The sequence below is a fragment of the Carassius auratus genome, unplaced genomic scaffold (assembly GCF_003368295.1).
Source record: "Carassius auratus strain Wakin unplaced genomic scaffold, ASM336829v1 scaf_tig00041688, whole genome shotgun sequence".
In the NCBI taxonomy this organism is placed as follows: Eukaryota; Metazoa; Chordata; class Actinopteri; order Cypriniformes; family Cyprinidae; genus Carassius; species Carassius auratus.
In genome coordinates, this window is record NW_020526669.1 from 81047 (window position 1) to 105738 (window position 24692).

Below are 24692 nucleotides of genomic sequence, written 5' to 3' on the forward strand. Positions count from 1 at the left end.
AAGTCATTTGTGGATTAATGCGTATTGGAGACGTGAACCGTTTAAAACATTTCAGTTAGATTTGGTGAACTGCTTCAAAAAGATCTGGTTACATCGAATGATTCGTTCGCGAACCGGATATCCAGACTGCTTTGTTTTGAACTCTCTCACAACAGACCCGGGGCCTGGGGCCCGTTCTTCGTACATCGCTAACTCAGTTAGCTGGATTTGAATGTTGACGATTGGCGTGATCTTGGATCGTTTGGTTCTTCGAAGCTCATCCTGGAGCTGCTGTCATAGCAACAGGTCCGTAAGCTTAAACCTGCGCGGGAGCAGCTTATTTCATGTAAACAGGATTAGATCGCTTCTTTTCAACCAGAACTGATACTCTAAATATGTCTGCTACCACCGCTACTTTATAACAAGAGTATCGTACTGTTCCAGAGACAATAATTTAAAATAATAATCATTAAAAAAATATCTTAAAATAATATAAAAATGCTGTGTAGTCCATAACAGCCTACTATAGACAGCCAGTTTTTTTGTCATAAAATTATTACTTACATACATAATTGTATTAGAGTCTTACACACATGCTATACAGATAATAGAGCCGTGCATTATTCTGAGTGATGATGAGATTATAAGAGTGGCTTGATGGAGCGCAGGAGATGAAGATAACATGATATTGACCCTTAAGAAACTTTCATTAATGCGGTTACGTAACAAATCTGTCCAAATATAAAATGAAATGAATAGATAATTTCCACATTGAAATAAAAATGTAAAGACTGCACAACTATTGTAAATTGCGAATCTAAATAATTGGGAATAATGAAAAAAAATTATAATAAAATAAAAACATGTATCTATTATCTGTTTCATGTATCTATTATAACATCTATGTAGTTTTGTGTTTGCTTGGCTGTTTCCTTATAAAAGTCCAGAAATTGGTCAACTTTTTCGTCAGGTGTCGTTTTAAATTATAGGGTTAGGGTTACAGGTGTGTTCGAAGAACCCAATTAGCCGGATCATCCAAGATGATATCACCGTGCTAATCATGATCCAGCTAATTGGGTTCTTCAAACACACCTGTTGTGTATGATTAGTATTGAGTTATCTAAGATAATTGTGCGTTCATGTGTTGTCTTAAAAGGGGATATGTATCGAAACTTGTCATCTATTACTGTTCAGCGATTTCAACAACATGATGTTTATTTCATGTTTATCATACTGAAATAATAGCAAAAAACAGATGTTTGTGTTCAGATCAAAGCGAAAATCGACCTGTATTCTTACGCAGCAAACATCATAATTTATATTTTTGACTCATCTTCTGAAAAATGGTTTAAATAAATGTGATGTTTATCATTTTATAAACTTTTTACTATTGCCCTACCTCGCTCATAAAGTATTCATTTTATTTGTGCAGCTCTAAAAAAGGTGTTACACGTTTTTTTTTATTTGATACTTATTATGTATGAATGATGTTTATTTTTCTTCTATAACCTTTGTCTTACGTGAGAAGTGAGTTAATTCAAATGTTTCAGCTGCGCCATTAACTAACATGATCAATTTACTCACAAATACTTGAGAATTGGATATTTCATCATATGGATAAGAAGTTTGCCAGTGTTTCCAAAACAAAGGACAAATGAAATCCAATACCTCAGCGCTTTTGTTGTTAGGAGCATAACGCCCTTGGCTCCTTTGAATCACTTCTAATACACAATTATTTACAATCTTGATTTTTAGGACAAAACGCATATTATATTTAATCTTTAAACCCTCAAAATTATAGTTTGATCTGGCTGAATAAAAGTATCGTGCTGCTAAAAAGCCAACGAAGAGAAAAAGGTGTGTGTGTATTTCTATTGTTCAGACTCTCTCTCTCTCTCTTTCTGTCTGTGTGTGTGTGTGTGTGTGTGTGTGTGTGTGTGTGTGTGAACGAGCGCGCGTGCACGATCATCCCGGGACAAAGAGAGACGCGGCTCCGCTGAGACGCAGCAGGTTCGAGTTGTGTCGTGTTCAATCACAGATTAAGTGTCCACTTTCACTGACTTGGTGTTTGTGAAGATGATGACGGTGTTGGTGTGCGTGATCGCGCTGTGGGGCGTCGCGGGCGGAGCGCGGAGCTGCGGAGAGTCTCGCCGGGTGTACGGAGAGAAGCACGGGCTGAACACCGCCCCAAACACACACATCAGCGGTAAGATCAGCCCTCAGAGCCCGTGTGGCTGCGGCTTTATGGAGCTTTAACTGAAGCTGGATCCGTCAGTCACCCGTCTGTCATCTGCCTCTTCATATGTACATTATTACTTCCTACAGTCCAGAAATAGTCGATATAGAAATATACATTATGTAAGTGAATGAAATGGAGGAAATGTAGGAATTAATTAGCTAAATAATGTAATAAAGTGTAAACGGATCACAGTGGAAAATTTTTCTTTTGTTAGGTTTAATTTCTCCTGTGTTTTGATCATTTAGATATTTCATATAAAAGTATACATATGCAAACAGATGTATTAAAATAGATAGTATTTGTGCAAAGATATTCAGAATTTGACTTTGTGTGTGTGTGTGTGTGTGTCATCTGTGTGTGTGTATGTGTGTGCTGTGATTGGCAGGTGAGCACCTACGTCTTTGTCCTCGTGATTACACCTGCTGCTCCAGTCTGATGGAGGACACGCTTGCACAGCAGAGCGAAGCTGACTTCCTGTCTGCAGTCCAGGACACCAGCCAGTTCCTGCTCACCACCTTCACCCAGAGACACCACAAATTTGATGGTGAGGGTCTGATTGAGAACTTGAACGACTGACTGTGATGTAAACATCTTTACACTTATGAAACTTCATTCAGCGCCAATGAGACAGAAACTACAGCATTTTTTTTCCTAAATGATGATTATTTTGCTGTCCCAAAGTCGTCCTCTTTATATGTATAGCACGTTATATATCACTGATTGTGCCAAAGCAGCTTTACAGAGTCAAACAGGAAATTAGTTTGTCAATGATGCAAGAAGACAATAACAGAGTAATTTTTTAGCTAAAGTCAGTTCATTGATAATTCAGTGATGTTATCTTCCAGTTCAGCTCTCCTCAATTGTTAAGCTTATCACAAAAGTCCTCAGTGTAAGTGCCCTCAAGCATACTCTGGCACAAGTGGTTTCCGTACTGCTGGTTTATTTGATGGCTTTTCCCCCAAATCCACCATGAAAATGAAATAATGAATACAAAACCACATGAACTTTAATATTAATGAAACATAAAAGTCAAGTCTGCTTTATTGTCAATTCTTCCACATGTACAGTACACACATACAGAGAATTAAAATTGCATTACTCTCAGACCCCCGGTGCACACAGATAACATTAACGTTAAAGCCTTAAAATCTAGGTCATTACCAAACTAACAGATTGTAAGATCTTCAAACACAAAATTCAAACATAAAGCAAATATAAAGCAAAATACCTTGTTGGCTGCATGCTATATGAAAGAAATTGTCTTAATCCTTAATCTTATGTTTAAATCCCTTGCAAGAAGAGACATCCATTGAATACATGCTCAACATCAGTGTTTGCCACTGGCTTGCTTACAGAAACTGTGAACCTTGCAGGCAGTTAGCTATTAAATACAACCATCGATATTTCAAAATAAAAATCAGTGGTCATGTCATCAATCATCTCTATGTTTATAGCCATTAAACATAGACGGGTATGTAAAAGAATACATTTCTTGAGCTCCTTTCTTCCTTCTTTGATATATGTTGGACCAAAGCAGTCAATACCAGTGTAAGTGAAAGGTGGAGTTGTTTCCATTCTATCTTGCGGTAAGTCTCCCAATATTTGTTCTTCTGCAAACCTTCTATACTTTCTGCAATGAACAAATTTTAAAGTTGTGTGATAAGACCAAAACGCTACATCCCAGGATCCACTATCCATTTGTTCACAGTTCGTTCATTGTCATTCCACGTCCTTGAAGATGGACCTATTAGTGAAAGTGCTTAAGTAAAACTGATGTGAATATTCTTGGGAAGTATTACTGGATGCTTGACGAATGGATGCAACATAGCTTGACTTCGGCATCCTCTGACCCTCAGGATGCCTTCTTTGTCTGAGAATGGATTTAACTTGTATAGCATACTCTTTTGGGTCTTAGCAACTACATACTTTAACTACTTACTTTACTTCTTTATCTCATCTGTGAATGCTTACTTTTGAACCAGCTTGATGATAAAAAGTTCTTCTTCCTTGTTTTCTTCCAGGCTTGTACTTTCTTTGGTTAATTGCTTCACATCTTTAAATTCTTTGATTTTATGTTTCAGTCTAGCAACTGCCTTTACAACTCTTGACCAGTTGAATTTATGTAGGTGATCTAATAATTATATGCTCTCCTTTGCAAAATTTTTAAACACAAGAACCCTGCGAACCTTTGGATCATCTTCCTTAATTTCTCCCAACTTGCATTCTCTTTCGGTTAGTTTCGTTTGCCAACGAAACTTTGGTCCTGTGAACAATTTTTAGGTTTTAAATTGCTCTGCTGTCAAACCTCGGGAGTCATGATCAGCCGGATTGTTTTCAGAGGCAACATAAGCCAATTCAGGCTTTGTACTGGATCTAATTCTCAGAATGCAATTGGATACAAACACATGAAATTGTCTGGTGCCATTGTTTATGTACCCAAGAATAACTGTAGAATCTGTCCAAAAGTACTCCTTTAGATAATGAATGTCTAGCTCTTTCCAGAGCGTGTCACTTGTTGTGACTGTGCTGCTGTAAGTTCTAGCCTTGGTTGGTGGAAATCTTGCTTTTCCCATTACCAAACAGCAATTAACTTTATTAGATTGTTAATTTCTTGCAAGAAAGTACATTCATCATATCCAGTAATACTTGTGTCCGCAAAATGGTGGCGCTCATACATTGTGATCTAGCCGAAATTGGAAGGTAAGAAGTCTTTCTTGATTTCCATTTTAGACCAGGACTCCCACCGAGGTTTCAAGTTCTCTGGAACATCCTCATCCCAACTAACTTTCTCTTTGCACATTTTCTGGAGTATTTGTTTACCCAAAAGAACAAATGGTCCCATAAACCCTTGGGGTTCATACATTGAGGCCACGGTAGAAAGCACACCCCTTCTTGTTAGAGGATTGGGTTTTACTTGAACTCTGAATTTACTCAAAGCCATATTCAGATCTATTAACTGTGGCATGTTATTTTTCTGGTATGGTTTCCATCACTCTTCGACTGTTAGAAACAAACTTGTGGAGTCTTAACCTGCCCGTGAAGCAAAGTTCTCTTGATCCTTTTATAAGCTGGATGGCTTTTGTCTCAGTTTCAACACTTTTTAGACCATCATCTACATAGAAATTTATTTGAATGAAGCATATGGTGTATATGGCATATTATACTGGCCATGCCCTTGAGTTGGCAGATGTTACAGACCAGAGTTACAACTACCAGGAGATAAGGCGGCTCCAAAACAAGTGAAGTCCCATTCTGTAGACTGATAGTGTGACCTCAATTTCCATTCTCCCACCACAGAAATTGCAGGAAATCTTTGATCTTCCTTCACATGAAACTGATGGAACATTTTCTGATGTCACCCATGATTGCAATGATACCCTTTCGCAAAGAGCACAGGAACCCTACCAGTGCATTGGTTAAGTCAGGACCAGTGAGCAGATGGACATTGAGCGATGTGCCCTGAAACCTGGCAGAACAGTCAAATATACTACACGTATATTCCCTGGTTTGTGTGGACTCCATGATGTGGAATATAACAATCTGGACTGTTGTCAATCTCTTCTTCAGGAACCTTCTCCGCATCACCAAGCGAAATGTCATCCATAAATTTTACATGATCTTTCTTGAATCTATTTTCTCTAAAGCTTTTGGGAAAAGTTGTGTAATTACAGTTGATCACATTCTTAAATGCAGCTAATATATTAGAACATTTTCAAACTGGTTTCACTACTTATCACAGTACAGAGTCTGTTACTTACCTGACTCCCTAAACCCAAAACAATGTGAAAAGAGATATCAAAATAAAATTGCGTCTAACCCCCTACGTCCCTCAACTTAACAAAAACCAAGATTAACAAAATGTTTACAAGAGGTGTGTGTCTGTATGTATGTGTGTATATATATATATATATATATATATATATATATATATATATATATATATATATATATATATATATATATATATATACACACACACACACAGGTTAACAGCAAACAATTTACAATCAGAATCGTAGTCAGTCAGGCTTACCCTTATGAAAATTAACCATGGTTTTACTACAAATAAAACCAAAAAACCATGGTTACTATAGTTAAACCATGGTAATCAAAAATTAACCATGGTTTTGCTAAATTAACCATAGTTTAACCATGGTATTATTGTAGTAAATTTGTGGTTATACAAATGGTAGTCAACACGCCAAAAAACCATGGGTTACTACAGTTTTACTATAGTAAAACCATGGTTATTTTTCGTAAGGGTAGGTCAAGTTAACCAGGAATATCACAGAATTTAGGCAAAGAAAAAACAATACAATATAATTATCACAGAACACAATCACAATCTTATACACCAAAACACTATCTCTCTGGTAAGACACTCAAAAATTCAAACAAATAACAAGGCAAACAGCAAACTATGGAGTCACACACGATGGCACAATCATGGCCCCGATTGAGTGTTTGGGGCAGTCCTTATATCTGGATCAGGTGAAGAGGAGAACCAATCGCAGACTCCAATAAATTATCTCCAGGAACCGCCCATCTGAAACAAACATGCACAGAGAACACAAGAGGGCAGAATGGAAACAACCAACAAATGACTTTGGCTCATAACATTTGTTTAAAGTGTTCTATAATATTTTGGTTGCAGCTGATGCTGGTAAAAATGCGGTATTGATTTTACTGGATCTTACCGCTGCCTTTGATACTGTGGATTATAATGTTCTTATCTGCTGTTCCGAACATCTGATTGGTATCAGGGGCTCAGACTTACTATGGTTCAGCTCATATCTCAAAGATAGGTCTTCTTCTGTTGGGCTAGGCAAGTTTTGCTCATCATCTTCCCCAATTATTAATGGAGTACCTCAGGGTTATATTCTGGGACTGCTTCTTTTTAACTTATATATGCGACCTCTGGGGGATATTATCAGGAAGCACAATGTTTATTTTCATTTATATGTTAATGATACACAGTTGTACCTCCTGCTAAAAGCTGGTGATTCCATTCAACCATTGCTGGAATGTTTCTGAGATATTAAAAAATGGTTATAACACTTCCTCCAACTGTTTTTGGTTCCCAAGAGAAAGGATATTATTAAGGTGATGGTCAATAATTTCCCCTCCATTTCCTCACAGTTTAGAAACCTGGGTATTATCACAGACTCAGAATTATGTTTGTCCAAACAAATCAATTCTGTCTTTAGGAACAGTTTTTATCAGTTACAGGGCATCTCCAAACTTAAATCCTTTTTGTCTTTTCAGGATTTGGAGAAGATTATTCATGCTTTTATCACTTCTCATTTAGATTACTATAATTCACTGTACTCAGGTCTTCCTCAGTCATTGCTTTCACACCTCCAGTTGGTACAAAATGCAGCTGCTGACTGGGGCAAAGAAATATGACCATGTCACCCCAATTTTTAGCTTCTCTTCAATGGCTTCCAGTACATTTTAGAGATCAGTTTAAGTTTTTGTTGTTTGATTTTAAAGCTCTTAACAATAAAGCTCCATCTTATCTTAAAGATATTATTATCCCTTTGCCGTCTACCAGACTTTCAAGATCCGTTGACGGGGCTCTTTTAACTGTCCCTTGTTCCCATTTGAAAGGGTTACAGAGCCTTTTCAGTCACTGCCGCCCGTTTGTGGAACCAATTGCCTCTAGACCGCTGCCTTGCACCTTCCATTATAATTTTTCAATCAAGGTTGAAAACTTATTTTTCTCCTTAGCATTTTAATTTCACTTCATTGTTGTTTTATTGTATTATATGTTCTGTTTGCTTCTTTTTATTTTACATTGTTCAGCTTTGCCATGTTTAATGTGCTACAGTCATGCCCACAAATATTGGCACCCTTGGTAAATATGATCAAATAAGGCTGTGAAAATTAATCTGCATTGTTAATCCTTCTGATGTTTTATTTGAAAAATGCACAGAAATGTATCCTTTCATTGGATAATAAGAATTTAAAATGGGGGGAAATATTATGAAATAAATGTTTTTCTCTAATACACATTGACCACAATTAAGGACACCCTTTTATTTAATTATTTTTTAAACCTCCATTTGCCAGTTTAACAGCTCAAAACTGTCTCCTATAACACCTGATGAGGTTAGAGAACACCTGAAGAGATCAGAGACCATTCCTTCATCCAGAATCACTCCAGACCCTTCAGATTCCCAGCTTCTCCTCTTCAGTTCACTCCTCTCATTTTCTGTAGGGTTCAGGTCAGAGGACTGGAAGGGCTATAGCAGAAGCTTGGGTTTGAGCTCAGTGACCCATTTCTGTGTTGTTTTTGAGGTTTGTGTTTGGATTATTGTACGGTTGAATGATCCAAACATGACCCATTATAAGATTTCTAACAGAGTCAGCCACTTTTTGATTTTTTTTATCTGTTGGTATTTAATAGAATCCATGATGCCATGTGTCTAAACAAGATGTCCAGATCCAGGAGAAATATAGGCCCACAACATAAAAAATACAGCTGTATATTTCATTGTACACATGGGGTACTTTTTATCCCTGTTTTCACCAAACCCATCTTGAGTGTTTACTGCTAAAAAGCTCATTTTTAGTTTCATCTGATCATAGAAGCCAGTCCCATTTGAAGTTCCAGTCTTGGCTGATAACTGAATATGCTTTAGTTTGTTTCTGGATCAGCTAGGAGAATTTTTCTTGAAACCCTCCCAAACAACATGTGGTGATGTAGGTTCTGTTTGACAATTTTTTCTGAAAGGTTTTCTGAACCAGAAACTCAACTATTTTCTGCAATTCTCCAGCTGTGATTCTTGGAGAGTTTTTAGCCACTCAAACTCTCCTCCTCACCGTGCATTAGGACAATATAGACACACATCCTCTTCCAGGCAGTTTTCTAACATTTTCTGTTGATTGGAAATTCTTAATTTATTTTCCTGATGGTGGAAATGGGAATTGTCACCTGCTCTAGCTCTTTTCTTAAAGCCACTTCACCAATTTGTGAAGCTCAATCTTCTTTTGCTGCACATCAGAAATATATTCTTTGTTTTTTTTGATTGTGATGGATGATTAAGGGCATTTGGGCTTTGTTTTCCCTCCACTTTATATTTCTGTGAAACAGGAAGCAATGGCTGGATAATTTCGTGTTTATAATCATGCTGGAGTGCTCAAAATTGTGAATATGAATGGGAATATACTTCAGAGATATTTTACTCATAAGAATTTCTAGGGGTGCCAATAATTGTGTCCAATGAGTATGTGAGAAAAACATTAATTTCATAATGATATTTCCCCTCCGTTTTAAATTCTTTTTATCCAATGAAAGGATACATTCTTGTGAATTTTTTCAATAAAAAATGCAGACGAACAATGCAGATGAATTTTCACAGCCTTTTTTGATCATATTTGCCAAGGGTGCCAATATTTGTGGGCATGACTGTATATAAATGAAATTTACCTCACTTTACTTACTCTTTTTGAATGGTAATGGCATTTCATAATGACCTTTGCTCTTTCGTGTGAAATTTTCTCTCAACATCAACAAGAACCTGAGATCTTCTTGGGGCACAGGATCAGTTTTTTCCAGCTCTTTCAGAGAAGTCTGATTCAATGACTATTATTACTATTATCTGAAAGACCAATTTATTCTACTTTAATTAGACTCGCATAGTGTACTTGAGTTTTAAGGTTGACCGTAGAATCCATACTTGGTGTCACATGCTTAACCACTATGCGATTGCTGGTTCCAATAGCGTAGCCAGAGTCTATATAAGGATTCCCGTCACCAACAATGTTCCATCCAAGGTCAGTACATTGGCACAAGTCAAGTCACCTTTATTTATATAAAGAATGGAGAAAAAACCTTGGGAGAAACCAGGATCAGTTGGCTCATGGTCTTGACCAAAAACTACTTCTCTTGGAAGGACAGCTTATGAACGGTTATATCCGGTGAGCACACCTACTTCATAATCCTGGAGAGGTGCTATCTCATCTTTTTTGAAACTTTGTATTTTCAACCTAACCTAGTTTAAGTGCTTGAAAGGATGTAACAGGATTGCAGGTGATTTTTACCACTCTGTTCAAAAACTTGACAAACTGGCTGAAGGAGGGAAATTGGTTAGTCTCCTTGTGCATTTCAATAACCTCACGATTCCATCTCACCATTCCTGTAACTTTGAAAGAATCTTCCTGTTCTAATTACAATCATAATTTTCCAATGCCTTGATGTAAACCATGGCAATCTCACAACTATGAAGAAATACAAAAAAATTACCTGAGCTCAAAACTGTCTCTAGAGCCCTCTATCTCTATATGATTTTGCAATTGGGAATGGATTCCCATATGTTTCCTCTAAAATTTCCCATGCAGCAGCAAAAGCAGAATGAGTTTCAAGTAAGAAATATCCATTGAGTGCTTTCTTAACTTGGCCACTTGCATATCTACAGAGTAGGGCTGGGACAACGAAAAATACGTAGACGCAAAATATGCGCATCGATTCGTCGACCTGTTTTTATTTCTCCAAAAAACGTTTACATAACATTTACCTCATGTGCGCTGAATATACGCCATGGCCGGATCAACATTATGTCCAACGTTATATAACCAATCCAGGGTTTTTTCTGCATTGATCTTTTTTTTTGGCGGTTGTCAAAGCCTTATTTGATCGGTGAGTGATGTAGAATAGAATGACTGCTGCACCTGACAGGGCGCGTACGAGAGAGAGCCCCGGCTGCGCGCGCACTCACAGTCTTCAAACAACCCGAGCGCTTCTTGCTCTCTCTCCCTTATGCATATTAATCAAAATCATTAAACACGATAGAAAAAGGGCGAAACACCAAAGTTTCACACGCGCTCGCGCACTCGCATTCTTCAAACTACATGGGCGCTGTCTTGCTGTCTTGCTGTGTCTCTCCCTCCCTCCCTCCCTCCCTCGTGCGTTTTGGTACAGGCTAACAGGTTAACCAAAATCATAAGACACGATAGAAAAAGGGCGGAACGCCAAAGTTTCACGTGGACCATTCAGAGATTTTTTTTTTCTCCATGACAGGCTGCTGGCTCCCCCTGTTAATTTTCATTTTTTTTTTTTTTTTTTTTTTGGGGAAAAGCACTCTCTGTATTAGCTTAAAGCCCTCAAATTTACATTGGTTACTGTATTCTTTCAATTGCTCTAAACAAGTATTTTGGGTGATCTTTTTTATTGAATGCTAGACATCAAGTTGTTGTTATTTTCATCTGAAAGAAGAGCTTTTTTTCAGTAAGCTAGGCCCTATGTGTTCAGTAAGCTTGTTTCAGTAAGCTATGTGTTTTCAAGGCTTCAATGTTTTATTGAATCTCTATACAAGTGCAAAGTAATGCATTCTTAGTCAGTCTTTTATTTTGTAATTTTAAGAGCAATAAACACATATTATAATGTTAAAGAATTCATGTTTTTTTCATTCAGATATGTAAATCAACATGTATAAATTGTTAGTTTTAACAATTAATGGGGAGATAATCGAAATAGAATCGGTCTGAAAAAATTAATCGTTAGATTAATCGATGCATCGAAAAAATAATCGCTAGATTAATCATTTAAAAAATAATCGTTTATCCCAGCCCTACTACAGAGGTAGTAGATCTTCTCTTTATCTTGAATGTTCTTCTGGCCAATCAGTGTTTCTAAGAAAAGTTTCCAGTCACTGTACTCCAATGGATGCCCGCTGAATACTGATGGTTTAGGAACTGGAATTCTATTTGCACTTAAAGCTCCTAGCATCACTCCTACCTTCACGACATCTGAGGTGGTCACAGCTTGTGGTGCAGGAGCTATTTTAATGAAGTCTTTCAGAATCAGAATGAGCTTTATTGCCAGGTATGCTTACACATACAAGGAATTTGTTTTCATGACAAGCTCTGCAGTGTAACAGAATGACGATGACAGAACAAAAAACACAATAAAATAATTTTTACAAAAATGTGAAAATAAATATATTTCATCTGTTAAAATCTCAAATCAGCATTTGCAGATGCTTTAATTTCACTGGTTAAGGCCACGGTGGCTACATCGTTTTGTGAATGAATGATAATGATCTTTTTATCTGGCTTCTATCCCTGTACTGTCAGAGTTTTTCCAGGAGATGATGGATGTGGCAGAGAAATCCATGAATCAGATGTTCACGCAGACTTACGGTCATCTGTACACGCAGAACGCTCTTATCTTCAAACAGCTGTTCTCAGACCTGCGGCGCTTCTACACAGGTCAGTGTGTTTGTGGAGTGGCACCTGTGTGATTCTGGACAAACTGCTGAAGTGTGTATGTGTGTGTGTGCAGGGGGCAGAGTGAGTCTGGCCGAGGTGCTCTCTGATTTCTGGGCAGGACTAGTTGAGCGTGTGTTCGCTCTGATTAACCCTCAGTATCAGTTCAGCGAGGACTATCTGGAGTGTGTCAGCAAACACGCAGAGCAACTACGGCCATTTGGAGATGTTCCACATAAACTGTACATTCAGGTAACTTATTACATGCGTGTGTGTTTTTCATTGTATGACCAAGACAAAGAAATGTGTAAAAAAAAAAAAAAAAAAAAAATATATATATATATATATATATATATATATATATATATATATATATATATATATATATATATATATATATATATATATTCTTATAAATTTCTTATTCAGAGAGCAAATGACGATACATTATCTAATCATGAAATCACATATTGTTGTTCTTCTTATTCCAAAATATGAAATTCTGTTGGATTCTGATGACACTGGAAAGTGAAAAATTCAAGGATCTCAAGCTGACTTTGTAGAGGAATTACAGTTAAATCCCACAGATAGACACTGATATGCTAAATGACAACCAGGGGTCAAATTTTGTTCAGTCAGTTGACAGAGTTTACTGAAGAAAGAGTTCATCACACTTTCAAAGCTTTAAAAAATGAGTAAGGATACAGGATACAACTAACTTAAGGCTGGTTCACACGACAGGATAATTAGGCCGATTTTAGCCCCGATTCACCCCTTCCGACAATCTTAGGATGCTCCGATTATCGTAAAAAAATCTGATCAAATATTCCTGCCGTGTGTGGTGTGTTAAGACCGCTCTCCTCTGCTCGGAAGAACGTCGGGACCGCTCCGATCTCAAATCGGGGATATCCAACATGTTGGATTTATTTGGCCCGATTTCTTCTCGTGTGTGGTGTCCCCCGAGGACAAACAGTCACGCAGCCTGTGGACTGTGGCGTGTAGCCAATCAGAAAGCGAGGTGACGACGCGGTGAGTAAGTAAGTACCGGGAAACGAAATCAAAACAGCCGGTGTATATAATATAACAAATACAAATAAAGTCGATTGGCATAACTACATCCACAACTGCAGTCCACCAGAGTACATGGAAACGAATATATGAACGTTTATTTCAACGATTAATCTGTGTAGTACGTAACAACATTTCTATGAGATAAAACAACAACTTTCCTCCATATCATGATGTAGCAAGTATAACGTTAGTCCATGCTCGTGTTGTCTCCACCTCTTTGACCATCGCCTTTTCTTGTTTTCCTTATGTTTTTTTTTCGTTAAAAACAAACCACAAACTACGGCCACTGCGTCCTCTTCGTCCGCCATGATTGTTTACTCTGAAGTCACGTTTGATCTCGAGGGATTTTGCGAGATTTGCCGTCTGACCTGGGAATTCTCGGGAGTCAAATCGGTTCGTGTGTGATGTGTTGATATTGCCGTGTGGCTGCACACCACACACGGAACGACCAAAACTGTTAGACCCGTGATTTTTTATCGCCGTGTGTGGGGTCTCTCAGGTTTGGAAAATCGGCCGACAATTTTAAAATCGTTCCGTGTGAACCAGGCCTTAGATTACAGACACGCTAGCACGTATGGTCATATTGATGTCTTTTCTACAGGTTGTGATTTTAATAAATTAACATTACAAATCTGTCATTAATTACTCACCCTCATGAAGGGTCAGAAAGCTCTTGGATTTCATCAAAAATATCTTAATTTGTGTTCATAAAATGAATGAAGGTCTTACTCCCCTCCTCCAGGCCATTTCTTCTTCAGTCATACCTTCTCTTACAAACATTATCAACACCTCTCCTCACATTGGTACATTTCCCACAGCATTTAAGCAGGCTCGGACAAGCCCACTGCTTAAGAAACCCTCTCTAGATCCAACACTTTTAGAAAACTACAGACTGGTATTCCTTCATCCATTCATTGCAAAGACACTTGAGCGAGTTGTGTTCAAACAGCTCTCTGTGTTTCTTGCACAGAACAACCTCCTTGAGAGGAACCAATCTGGCTTCAAAAGCAGACACTCATCCGAGACTTCCTTGCTCTTGTTTACTGAAGACCTTCAAAATTCTTAGTACTCCTCTTGCTGGATCTGTCTGCTGCTTTTGACACAGTTAATCACCAGCTTCTACTATCCACCCTCAGAAATATGGGCATCTCTGGAACCGCACTCCTGTGGGTTAAGTCCTACCTCTCAGATAGGTCTTGGAGGGGTGATATTTCTAAGTCACAATTTCTTGCTACTGGGATTCCTCAAGGCTCAGTGCTTGGACCATTTCTCTTCTCCATCTACATGACATCATTAGGAACCTCATTCAGAAGCATGGCTTGTCATTTCACTGCTATGCTGATGACACCCAACTCTACTTCTCATTCCAACCGGATGATTCAACGGTAGCTGCTCGCATTGCAGCTTGTCTGAGGGACATTTCTAGCTGGATGAAGGACCATAACCTTCAGCTCAACCTTACAAAGACAGAACTGCTTGTAGTTACAGCAAACCCATTGTTTAATCACAGTTGTTCTGTATAGCTGTCAATGATAATTACTTCTAGGACAGCCAGAAACCTAGGAGTTGTCCTTGATGATTAGTTAAGCTTCACAGACCATAGTGCTAATACGACCCAGTCCTGCAGATTTGCTTTAAACAACAGTAGGAAGATTAGACCCTTCCTGTCAGAGCAAGCCACACTACTTCAAGCCAAGCTCTTGTTCTCTCCAGACTGGACTGCTTTCCTGGCGGGCCTTCCTACATGTACTATCAAGCCTCTGCAACTGATCCAGAATGCATGTTCTTCAATGAGTCAAAAATAGCTCCCGTTACTCCTCTCCCTCTCCTCATCAGGTTAGACTGGTTATCAGTTGCCGCTCGCATCAAATTCAAGGTACTGATGCTTGCCTACAAGACGACCACTGGCACGGCATCAACATACCTAAACTCACTAGTTTAATCTTATGTCCCCTCCAGAAGTTTACGTTCTGCAAGAGAACGACGCCTTGTGGTGCCATCCCAAAGAGGTTCAAATTCACTCTCACTGACCTTTTCCTGGACTGTGCACAGCTGGTGGAATGACCTCCCAAACCTCAATTCGAGCCTTTAATCATTTTCAAAAAACATCTAAAGACACATATTCTTCATCAGCACTTTACCAACTAATAAAAGCACTTACCTTTTCTATAATTTCCTATTCTATTCTAGTTTATTCTTAAAAAAACAGCTATGTGTACTGCGCTACTATAACTAAGACTTGTCATGGCACTTGTATACTGTTGTTGTTCTCTCGTTTGTCTGATTGCTTCTATTGTTCTCGTTTATAAGTCACTTTGGATAAAAGCATTTGCCAAGTGATTAAATGTTAAATGTAAATGTCTTATATGTTTGAATATACATGAGGGTGAGTAAAGACAGAATTGTCATTTTTGGGTGAGCTAACCCTTTAAAGACTGCATCTTGGTGACACAAAGTTCCATTTGTAAGCAACTATCAGAAGTCAACTTAAGTCATTTTTATTTGTAAAGCTCTTTATACAATACTGATTGTGACATAGTAGCTTTACAGAGTCAATAATTCAAGAAGATATTAACAAAGAGTCATTTTTCAGTTAAGGTCAGTTCATTGATGATTCAGTGATCATCCAGTTCAACTCTCATCAATAGTGTCTGTGCAATCAGTCAAGTGTCCCCAACTAAACAAGCCAAAGAAACCAAAGCTCCATGGATGACAGAAATGGAGAAAAAAACTCTTGAGAGAAACCATAAACCATTAATGTTGCTATAAACTATCTTACTTACTATGTAAATAATCATTACATTAAGCATATGTCATTGGAGTTGAAGTTAGTGGATGCATGTACTGCACTGGTCTTCACGTGTCTCATATGGGTATAATTGGAGAACCGTATAACAAAATATATAAGAACAAAGTACTAACTGATTACTCCTTTTTTGTATAAAATATAACATTTGATTATATACAGATTTAAATTAATTCCTACAATACAAATACATATTTATTCTCTGAAAGCCAGAATAAATGAGTAAACACCTTTACTGTATTTCTGACTCAATCCAAATCTAGACATTGCCTGAAACATGATTACTAGAACAGATACACTTTTAAGAAAACTATTATAACATATTAATTTTATAATAAAAGAGGAAGGGATTGGAAAACATCCCTTTCAACTGTAAGATGTTGATACCTGTTGATACCAAATGAATAACTATAATGATAACTTTATTAACATCCATATCATTCTGTTTATTACAATAATTGTGTTGTCCACCACTTTAAATGGTCAAGCTTTTTAAAGCTGGATAGTTTCTAATTGGCTGTCAATGGTTCTATGCTTAATAATTTTGTCAAATTTTGAAGTGAGTGTAGGTCAGCTGTGAGCAGTTCTACAAAAGGCAGCAATGTTCATATTCAGCTTTAGTCAAATATAAAAAATCACTCTGAAAATTATTCCAAAGTAAATGTTCCTCTGTTTCATTAACATTTTTATGAGGTGAAATCATTATTGTCATCGAATTAAAGCAGTAATGAAAACTTTATGCTTTGTGTCTCATCATTACTGCAATCATCAACATCTCTCTTTGTTGTGAATGGCAGGTGTCACGAGCGCTAACAGCCGCACGGTCGTTGGTTCAGAGTTTGGCTGCTGGAAGAGACATAGTGAACAAGGCAACAAAGGTGCATAAATGTGACTCACTACTTCTGTATTAATAGCAAACTAATAAATAAAATAACTAATCACAAAAGATCTGAGCAGTGCTCAAACTGCTTCTCACAACTGCAACAACACAACACCATGACAGAGCCATTCGATTTTGTTTGATTCAAGTGGAGAACTGCTCTGATTTTGACTGGTTTGACAAAAAAAACAAAAAAAAAAAACAATTGTATTTTGTTTTTATGTGAAAGCAGAGCCAGTCAGAAACTGGTTAGTGGTCACTGGGCAAGTGAGTTTCAATAACAGGTAACAGGCCGGGTCTCGTTCACACTCACTTTTCAGGCATTTTATTAGCATGACAACAATTTTTACATTGGTATTATTTTTGATGTTCAATTGTAGGGAGTTTTTCCTAAAGGGACATTGATGGTGGAAATAATATGGGGTGGGAAGACATCTTTTTTTTCACATTTTTAACATTTTTTTCCAAAACCAGTTGAGTTTGGACAAATACTTCCTGTTTACTTCACAGCCTGCAGTGTTTAATACAGCTCTGTTCGTTCACAGTGGAGTAGCTCATATAGTTTGAGAAAGCAAACGTTTTGCAAGAGAGATTTGAAAAATACTTTTTCCACCACCATGTTCCAATTAGGGGCTCCATACAAAGCATCTTTACAAAAAGACAATTCATGTTCATATAATAATGTTTACATAATGTTTAATTTTAATATTTATTTATGTAATGTTTAAAAAGTAAAAAAATAATTAAGCTCTTTGTACATACTCTGAAATAGACGGGGAAAAAAAGTAAAAGTTCCTCAGCCCTAATTGAGATCAGTGGAGTTTAAAGTTTGCTCTTGAACTGAATTGAGTTTCCATGATTTATTTAAATTCCTGCTGATCTCTATGAAGCTGCTACTGTATAAATGCTATAGACATCAAGTCAAGCCACCTTTATTTATATAGCGCTTTAAACAAAAAAGATTGTCTCAAAGCAACAGAACAACATTAATTAGTAAAACCGTGTGTCAATAATGCAAGATGACAGTTAAAGGCAGTTCATCATTGAATTAATTGATCTCATCATTCAGCTCAGTTCAATTTAAATGGTATCCGTGCAATCATTTGTAATCATTTCAACGATATCGTTGTAAATGAAGTGTCCCCAACTAAACAAGCCATAAGAGACAGCGGCAAGAAACCAAAACTCCATCAGTGACAGAATGGAGTTATTTGTTGTCAAGTTGTGTTTTTTTGACGAGAGGCTTAATAACAGCCAGTTTGAAGGTTTTGGGGACATATCCTAATGACAATGAGGAATTAATAATAGTCAGAAGAGGATCTATGTCTTCTGGAAGCACCTCTTTTAGGAGCTTAGATGGTATAGGGTCTAACATACATGTTGTTGGTTTAGATGATTTAACAAGTTTATACAATTCTTCCTCTCCTATAGTAGAGAATGAGTGGAACTGTTCCTCAGGGGGTCTATAGAGCACTGTCTGATGTGATACTGTAGCTGACGGCTGAATGGTTGCAATTTTATCTCTAATAGTATTGATTTTAGAAGTAAAGTAGTTCATAAAGTCATTACTGCTGTGGTTGGGAAATGTCAACACTTGTTGATGATTTATTTTTATAAAGTGTGAATTGACTTGACTAAGTAATGAGCAATTTATTTAATATTTACACACAAAATTCCAATCATTCTAAACCAGGGGTCCTGGAGACCCGGTGTCCTGCAGAGTTCAGCTATAGCTGCCTCAACACACCTGACAGGAAGTTTCTAGCATGTCTAGTAAGAGCTTGATTAGCTGTTTCAGTTGATTTTTATTGGGACATTTTTATTTTTATTAACTCTACAGGACAGCATCCCTCCAGGACTATTATAAACCCATTAAGAGAAACTGATGCAGGGCACCTATAAAAATAATAAGCTCATCCCATCAAATAAAATGGATAAATGATTTTGGATGTGATGTTTGTATATTCTCTTGGATGTGTTATGCCGTGTTATGTTGGTTAATTGAGCTCTTCTTATTTTTTTTTTTGTGTGTGTGTCTCTAGTTGATGGTAAGATCAGAGTGTATTCGGGCATTAATGCGGCAGTGGTTTTGTCCACTGTGTCGTGGACTTCCTTCCCTCAAGCCCTGTCATTCGCTGTGCCTGAACGTCATGAAGGGCTGCCTGGCCAATCAGGTTGAATTAGACTTTGAATGGAACAACTTTATTGGTGAGAAAGAAGAACCAAAAATCATGAGAGAACAGCGCGTTCCTTTATGTGTGGAAGTGAAGTATGATGTCAGTTTTTAAGTGTGAATCTGATTAACCCACAGACGTGCTGACGGCAGTGGTGGAGAAACTTGGTGGGCCATTTCATTTCGAGTTGGCCGCAGACTCCATCGCAGTGAAGGTGTCTGAAGGAATCATGTACATGCAGGAGAACAGCATTACAATTTCTGCAAAGGTAAAACATTCATAACATGCCCAGACACACAGTGACGTGTGATCAATTTAAACAAAATGGGAGAACAGCTTAAGTCAAGTCACCTTTATTTATATAGTGCTTTAAACAAAATACATTGTGTCAAAGCAACTGAACAACATTCATTAGGAAAACAGTGTGTCAATAATGCAGAATGACAGTTAAAGGTAGTTCATCATTGAATTCAGTGATGTCATCTCTGTTCAGTTTAAATGGTGTCTGTGCATTTATTTGCAATCAAGTCAACGATATCACTGTAGATGAAGTGACCCCAACTAAGCAAGCCAGAGGCGACAGCGGCAAGGAACCGAAACTCCATCGGTGACAGAATGGAGAAAAAAACCTTGGGAGAAACCAGGCTCAGTTGGGGTCAGTTCTCCTCTGACCAGACGAAACCAGTAGTTCAATTCCAGACTGCAGCAAAGTCAGATTGTGCAGAAGAATCATCTGTTTCCTGTGGTCTTGTCCTGGTGCTCCTCTGAGACAAGGTCTTTACAGGGGATCTGTATCTGGGCTCTAGTTGTCCTGGTCTCTGCTGTCTTTCAGGGATGTAGAGGTCCTTTCTAGGTGCTGATCCACCATCTGGTCTGGATACGTACTGGATCCGGGTGACTGCAGTGACCCTCTGATCTGGACACAGACTGGATCTGGTGGCTACGGTGACCTCGGAATAAGAGAGAAACAGACAAATATTAGCGTAGATGCCATTCTTCTAATGATGTAGCAAGTACATCGGGTGTCATGGGAAGTGTTCCCGGTTCCGGTTTACCTAATTAATGCAGCCTAAAAATCCTGTAACGGATTTGGATATTAAAAGCATATTAGTATGTTATGTGTATGCCAGGTTAAAGAGATGGGTCTTTAATCTAGATTTAAACTGCAAGAGTGTGTCTGCCTCCCGAACAATGTTAGGTAGGTTATTACAGAGTTTAGGGGCCAAATAGGAAAACGATCTGCCGCCCGCAGTTGATTTTGATATTCTAGGTATTATCAAATTGCCTGAGTGTAACGATAAAAACTTCCTAATCATCGGGAAGAAGGAGGCGGGAACCGGCGCGACACTCAAAACTCATTTTAATATCCAAAATAAATAAACAAAACAGCGCGTCAGCCCCTCACGGCGACTGACGCGCACAAATAAAAAGCACAAACATTAAACTAATGTCCCAGGCCTGGTCCTCTCTCGTCCTTCACGGTCGTTACTCCAGTTTTATATCCTTCCATCTCCTACGTGGGACTCGATACTGGCGGCGGGGCGCAGGTGTAGCTCATCTCCAATCACTACACCTGGCCTCACTCCTCGTTCCCACGCCTCTCGGCCTCGCCCCACTCGCCACACTGAGTTTTCAGAATGAGCTTTATCAGAATGAGCTTTATTGCCAGGTATGTTTACACATACGAGGAATTTGTTTTCGTGACAGAAGCTCCGCAGTACAACAGAATGACAGCGACAGAACATAAAACCCATAATAAAAGAATAAAAAATACAAATAAGTAGATAGTGAATGACAATATACAAATTGACAATTGTAGGCAGGTATATTACAAAATGCAGTTATGTATGTACATGTATATTATGTGAAAAATTTAAGTGTATACTAAGTATGTGTGTTAGATAAATAAGTGTATGTGTATATAAATATAAAGTGTAGTGTGTTCGCAGTTATTGTCAGCTGTTCATTAGATGGATTGCCTGAGGGAAGAAACTGGTCCTGTGTCTGGTCGTTCTAGTGCTCAGTGCTCTGTAGCGTCGACCAGATGGCAACAGTTCAGAGATGGAGTGTGCTGGATGTGAGGGGTCCAGAGTGATTTTAACAGCCCTTTTTCTCACTCTGGATAAGTACAGTTCTTGAATAGAAGGGAGGGTTGTACCGATGATTCGCTCAGCAGTCCGGACTACTCTCTGTAGTCTTCTGAGGTCAGATTTAGAAGCTGAGCTGAACCAGACAGTTACTGAAGTGCAGAGGATGGATTCAATGATGGTGGAGTAGAACTGTTTCAGCAGCTCTTGTGGCAGGTTAAACTTCCTCAGCTGGCGAAGGAAGTACAACCTCTGCTGGGGCTTTTTCACGATGGAGTCATTGTGAATGTCCCACTTCAGGTCCTGAGAGATAGTGGTGCCCAGGAACCTGAATGACTCCACTGCAGTCACAGTGCTGTTCATGATGGTGAGTGGGGGGAGTGCAGGGGGGTTTCTCCTGAAGTCCACGATCATCTCCACTGTTTTGAGTGTGTTAAGCTCCAGGTTGTTGAGAGTGCACCAGACAGCTCTCTTACCTGCTGTTTGTAAGCAGTCTCGTCACTGTCCTGAATGAGGCCGATGAGAGAACGTAGCGGACGTAGAGGAGTATAATGTAAAAGGAGCTCATTCAAATACTGAGGTGCTAAACCATTCTGGGCTTTATAAGTAATAAGCAATATTTTAAAATCTTTACAATGTTTGATAGGGAGCCAGTGCAGTGTGGACAGGACCGGGCTAATATGGTCATACTTCCTGGTTCTAGTAAGAACTCTTGCTGCTGCATTTTGGACTAGCTGTAGTTTGTTTACTAAGCGTGCAGAACAACCACCCAATAAAGCATTACAATAGTCTAACCGTGAGGTCATAAATGCATGGAATTACATTTCTGCATTTGATATTGAGAGCATAGGCCTTAATTTAGATATAGTTTTGAGATGGAAAAATGCAATTTTACAAATGCTACAAATGTGGCTTTCTAAGGAAAGCTATCAAATAGCAGACCTAGCTAGTAGAAAAGTAGAAAAATCACAGACCATATTCAAACAGATGCATAAGTTCGCTTGAGGCATGTTTTCTTCAGCGCACAAATTACATTTTCAGCAATTGTCAAAATTGTACACACAAGTATTTGTATGCAGCATGTGACTCTCGTTTCACTAGACTGAAAGCATCTCAGACAGCCAGAGCACAATTAGTGTAAAACAAGAATAAAAACTGCTGAAATATTTGTTGTTGGATAGTTTTAAATTCTACATGTATTACCATTAATGTTAATTTATGAAAGTAAAACCAGTATTGGGGAAATTTTTACTTCATAAAAATGTTTATAATTTTTTTTTATAGTAAAGCCCAAAAGTTATATTTTTGGCAACTGTAGGCTCTTTCACACCAAAAGAGAAATGAAATAAGCTCAGGCTGAAGAAAGTTCTCCATCTCTTGCTTCACTCCTGATTCTCTTAACACCAGACAGGAGAGCTGTCAGTCAAGAAACGGGAAAACAAAATAATTGTGTTATTTATTTAAAAAGGTAACTCATATTTTCTTGTAAATATACAATTAATGTAATTGTAATCTGATGACTTAACTTGCGTTAAGTGTTTCCCCCAGCACTGCTAAAAACTGTGAGGGATAACAACACACAGTATAACTGGATTTGAATATAACAGTGTGTATACACTGGTCATGACAAAGTGACTGTTTCATATCTATTTTTATCTGATTATTTGAAGAAATAATCAACAGAGGTCATCATTTGCAGCCCTATTTGCTGAAGCATGTCCAGCTTGAGAAGAGAGTTGCACTGATGTTGAATGAAGCTGGGCTGTGTGTGTTGAAGCATTTCTGCCGTACAGGTATTAATCTTTCCATGAGACTGGATGAGCTAAAGTGCTGTTTTTGTGTGCTTGTGTTGGTTTCAGGTCTTTCAGGGCTGTGGGATCCCTAGGCCAACTCCAGCCAGAAATAAACGCTCGTCCAAAGAGAGAGACGGCAAGAGAGCCTTCAGGACTTACAGCGCTGAGGAGAAACCCACCACCGCATTAGGAACAAACCTGGACCGACTGGTGAGATGCATTAGCAAAACCCAACCCAACCACTGGGAAAATCTGCAGGGCACTGACTAAAAATCATAATGACAATTTGGCCAACTAAGAAATTTCATACATGCATGGGTTTGTAAAAAAAAAAAAAACGAATTAAAAAAAAAGAAAAAAAAGGCCCTTAAACTTTTCAAATATGAATAAAATGAACTCCCTTAATTATCCAGGCATTTGTGTAAATAGTTATCTGTTGAAGGTTTATTGTAGCATTACAGATGTTCTTATTAAACACAGTTTGATTAAATCCTACCCGAATTCCAGATATCAGAACATTTTTTTACTTTGCACACACTAACTGGCAAATGCAGAGAAAATGAGACTGTTTAATCTGCTTTCAATTCCAACAAACTTTGATTCGGTCTGGCTTGGGAGACTGACTTTAATCAAGCTGAATCATACATATTCATTTGATTGATATTTTTCTAATGGGTGATTTCACTGAACTGAATGATGGCCAGTGTTGTGTTGATAATGATAACTAATGGATGGCTGTGATCAGGTGGAGGAGCTGCAGGAGCGTCTCCGGCCCATGAAAGGATTCTGGGTAGCGCTGCCTCACACCATATGTAATGATGAACGCAAGACAGCTGATGTGACTAATGAGGATCGCTGCTGGAACGGACAGACACGCGGCAGGTGGGAGACTGGATCCTGACACTCCTGAAGGCTAAAGTATGTGTGACGAGTCAAATTTATGCGTGTGTGTTTTGTAGATACCTGCCGTCTGTTACTGCTGATGGTTTGGTGAATCAGATTAATAATCCAGAGATGGAGGTGGACGTTACCCGGCCAGATGTGAAAACACGGCAGTTAATCATGGAGCTGCGAGTGGCTGTAAACAGGCTGAAACATGCTCAGAACGGACGAGATATGGATCTCATCAACAGTGAGTGTTTCCATGCTTTTATCTCCATGTCTGTCTGTTCAGAAAGTAACAACGTTAAGATAAAGTGGGTAAACCGTATCATTCAGCTGAAGTGTGCTCATGCAGTTTAGACAGTTACACATAAATGATTCAATGAACGCAGTAAATCAGTAGGGTTTTCTATCATATTTTAGTGCACAAGAAATCTGATTTTCCTTGAATATGTAAAAGTGCTGTTTGTCTTTGTGCAGTTAAAACAAAGGTTTAAAATTATTTTTTTGAAATGTTTGACTAGTTAGATATTTTTGTACAAAAGCTTTATTAACAATAAATAAAAATATTA

General features: G+C 38.2%; 1 protein-coding gene across 1 annotated transcript; it reads left to right on the forward strand.

Annotated features, from left to right (window-relative positions):
* Positions 1 to 1933: 1933 nt before the first annotated feature.
* Positions 1934 to 24370, forward strand: LOC113085492 (glypican-6-like; the record flags this gene model as incomplete). Its single annotated transcript, XM_026255165.1, has 10 exons — positions 1934 to 2185; positions 2604 to 2762; positions 12296 to 12430; positions 12504 to 12679; positions 17102 to 17182; positions 19227 to 19392; positions 19496 to 19626; positions 23305 to 23448; positions 23984 to 24120; positions 24198 to 24370. Coding segments are annotated over exons 1-10 (1432 nt in total), but the record flags the coding sequence as incomplete, so codon positions are not given.
* Between the last annotated feature and the right edge of the window lie 322 nt (positions 24371 to 24692).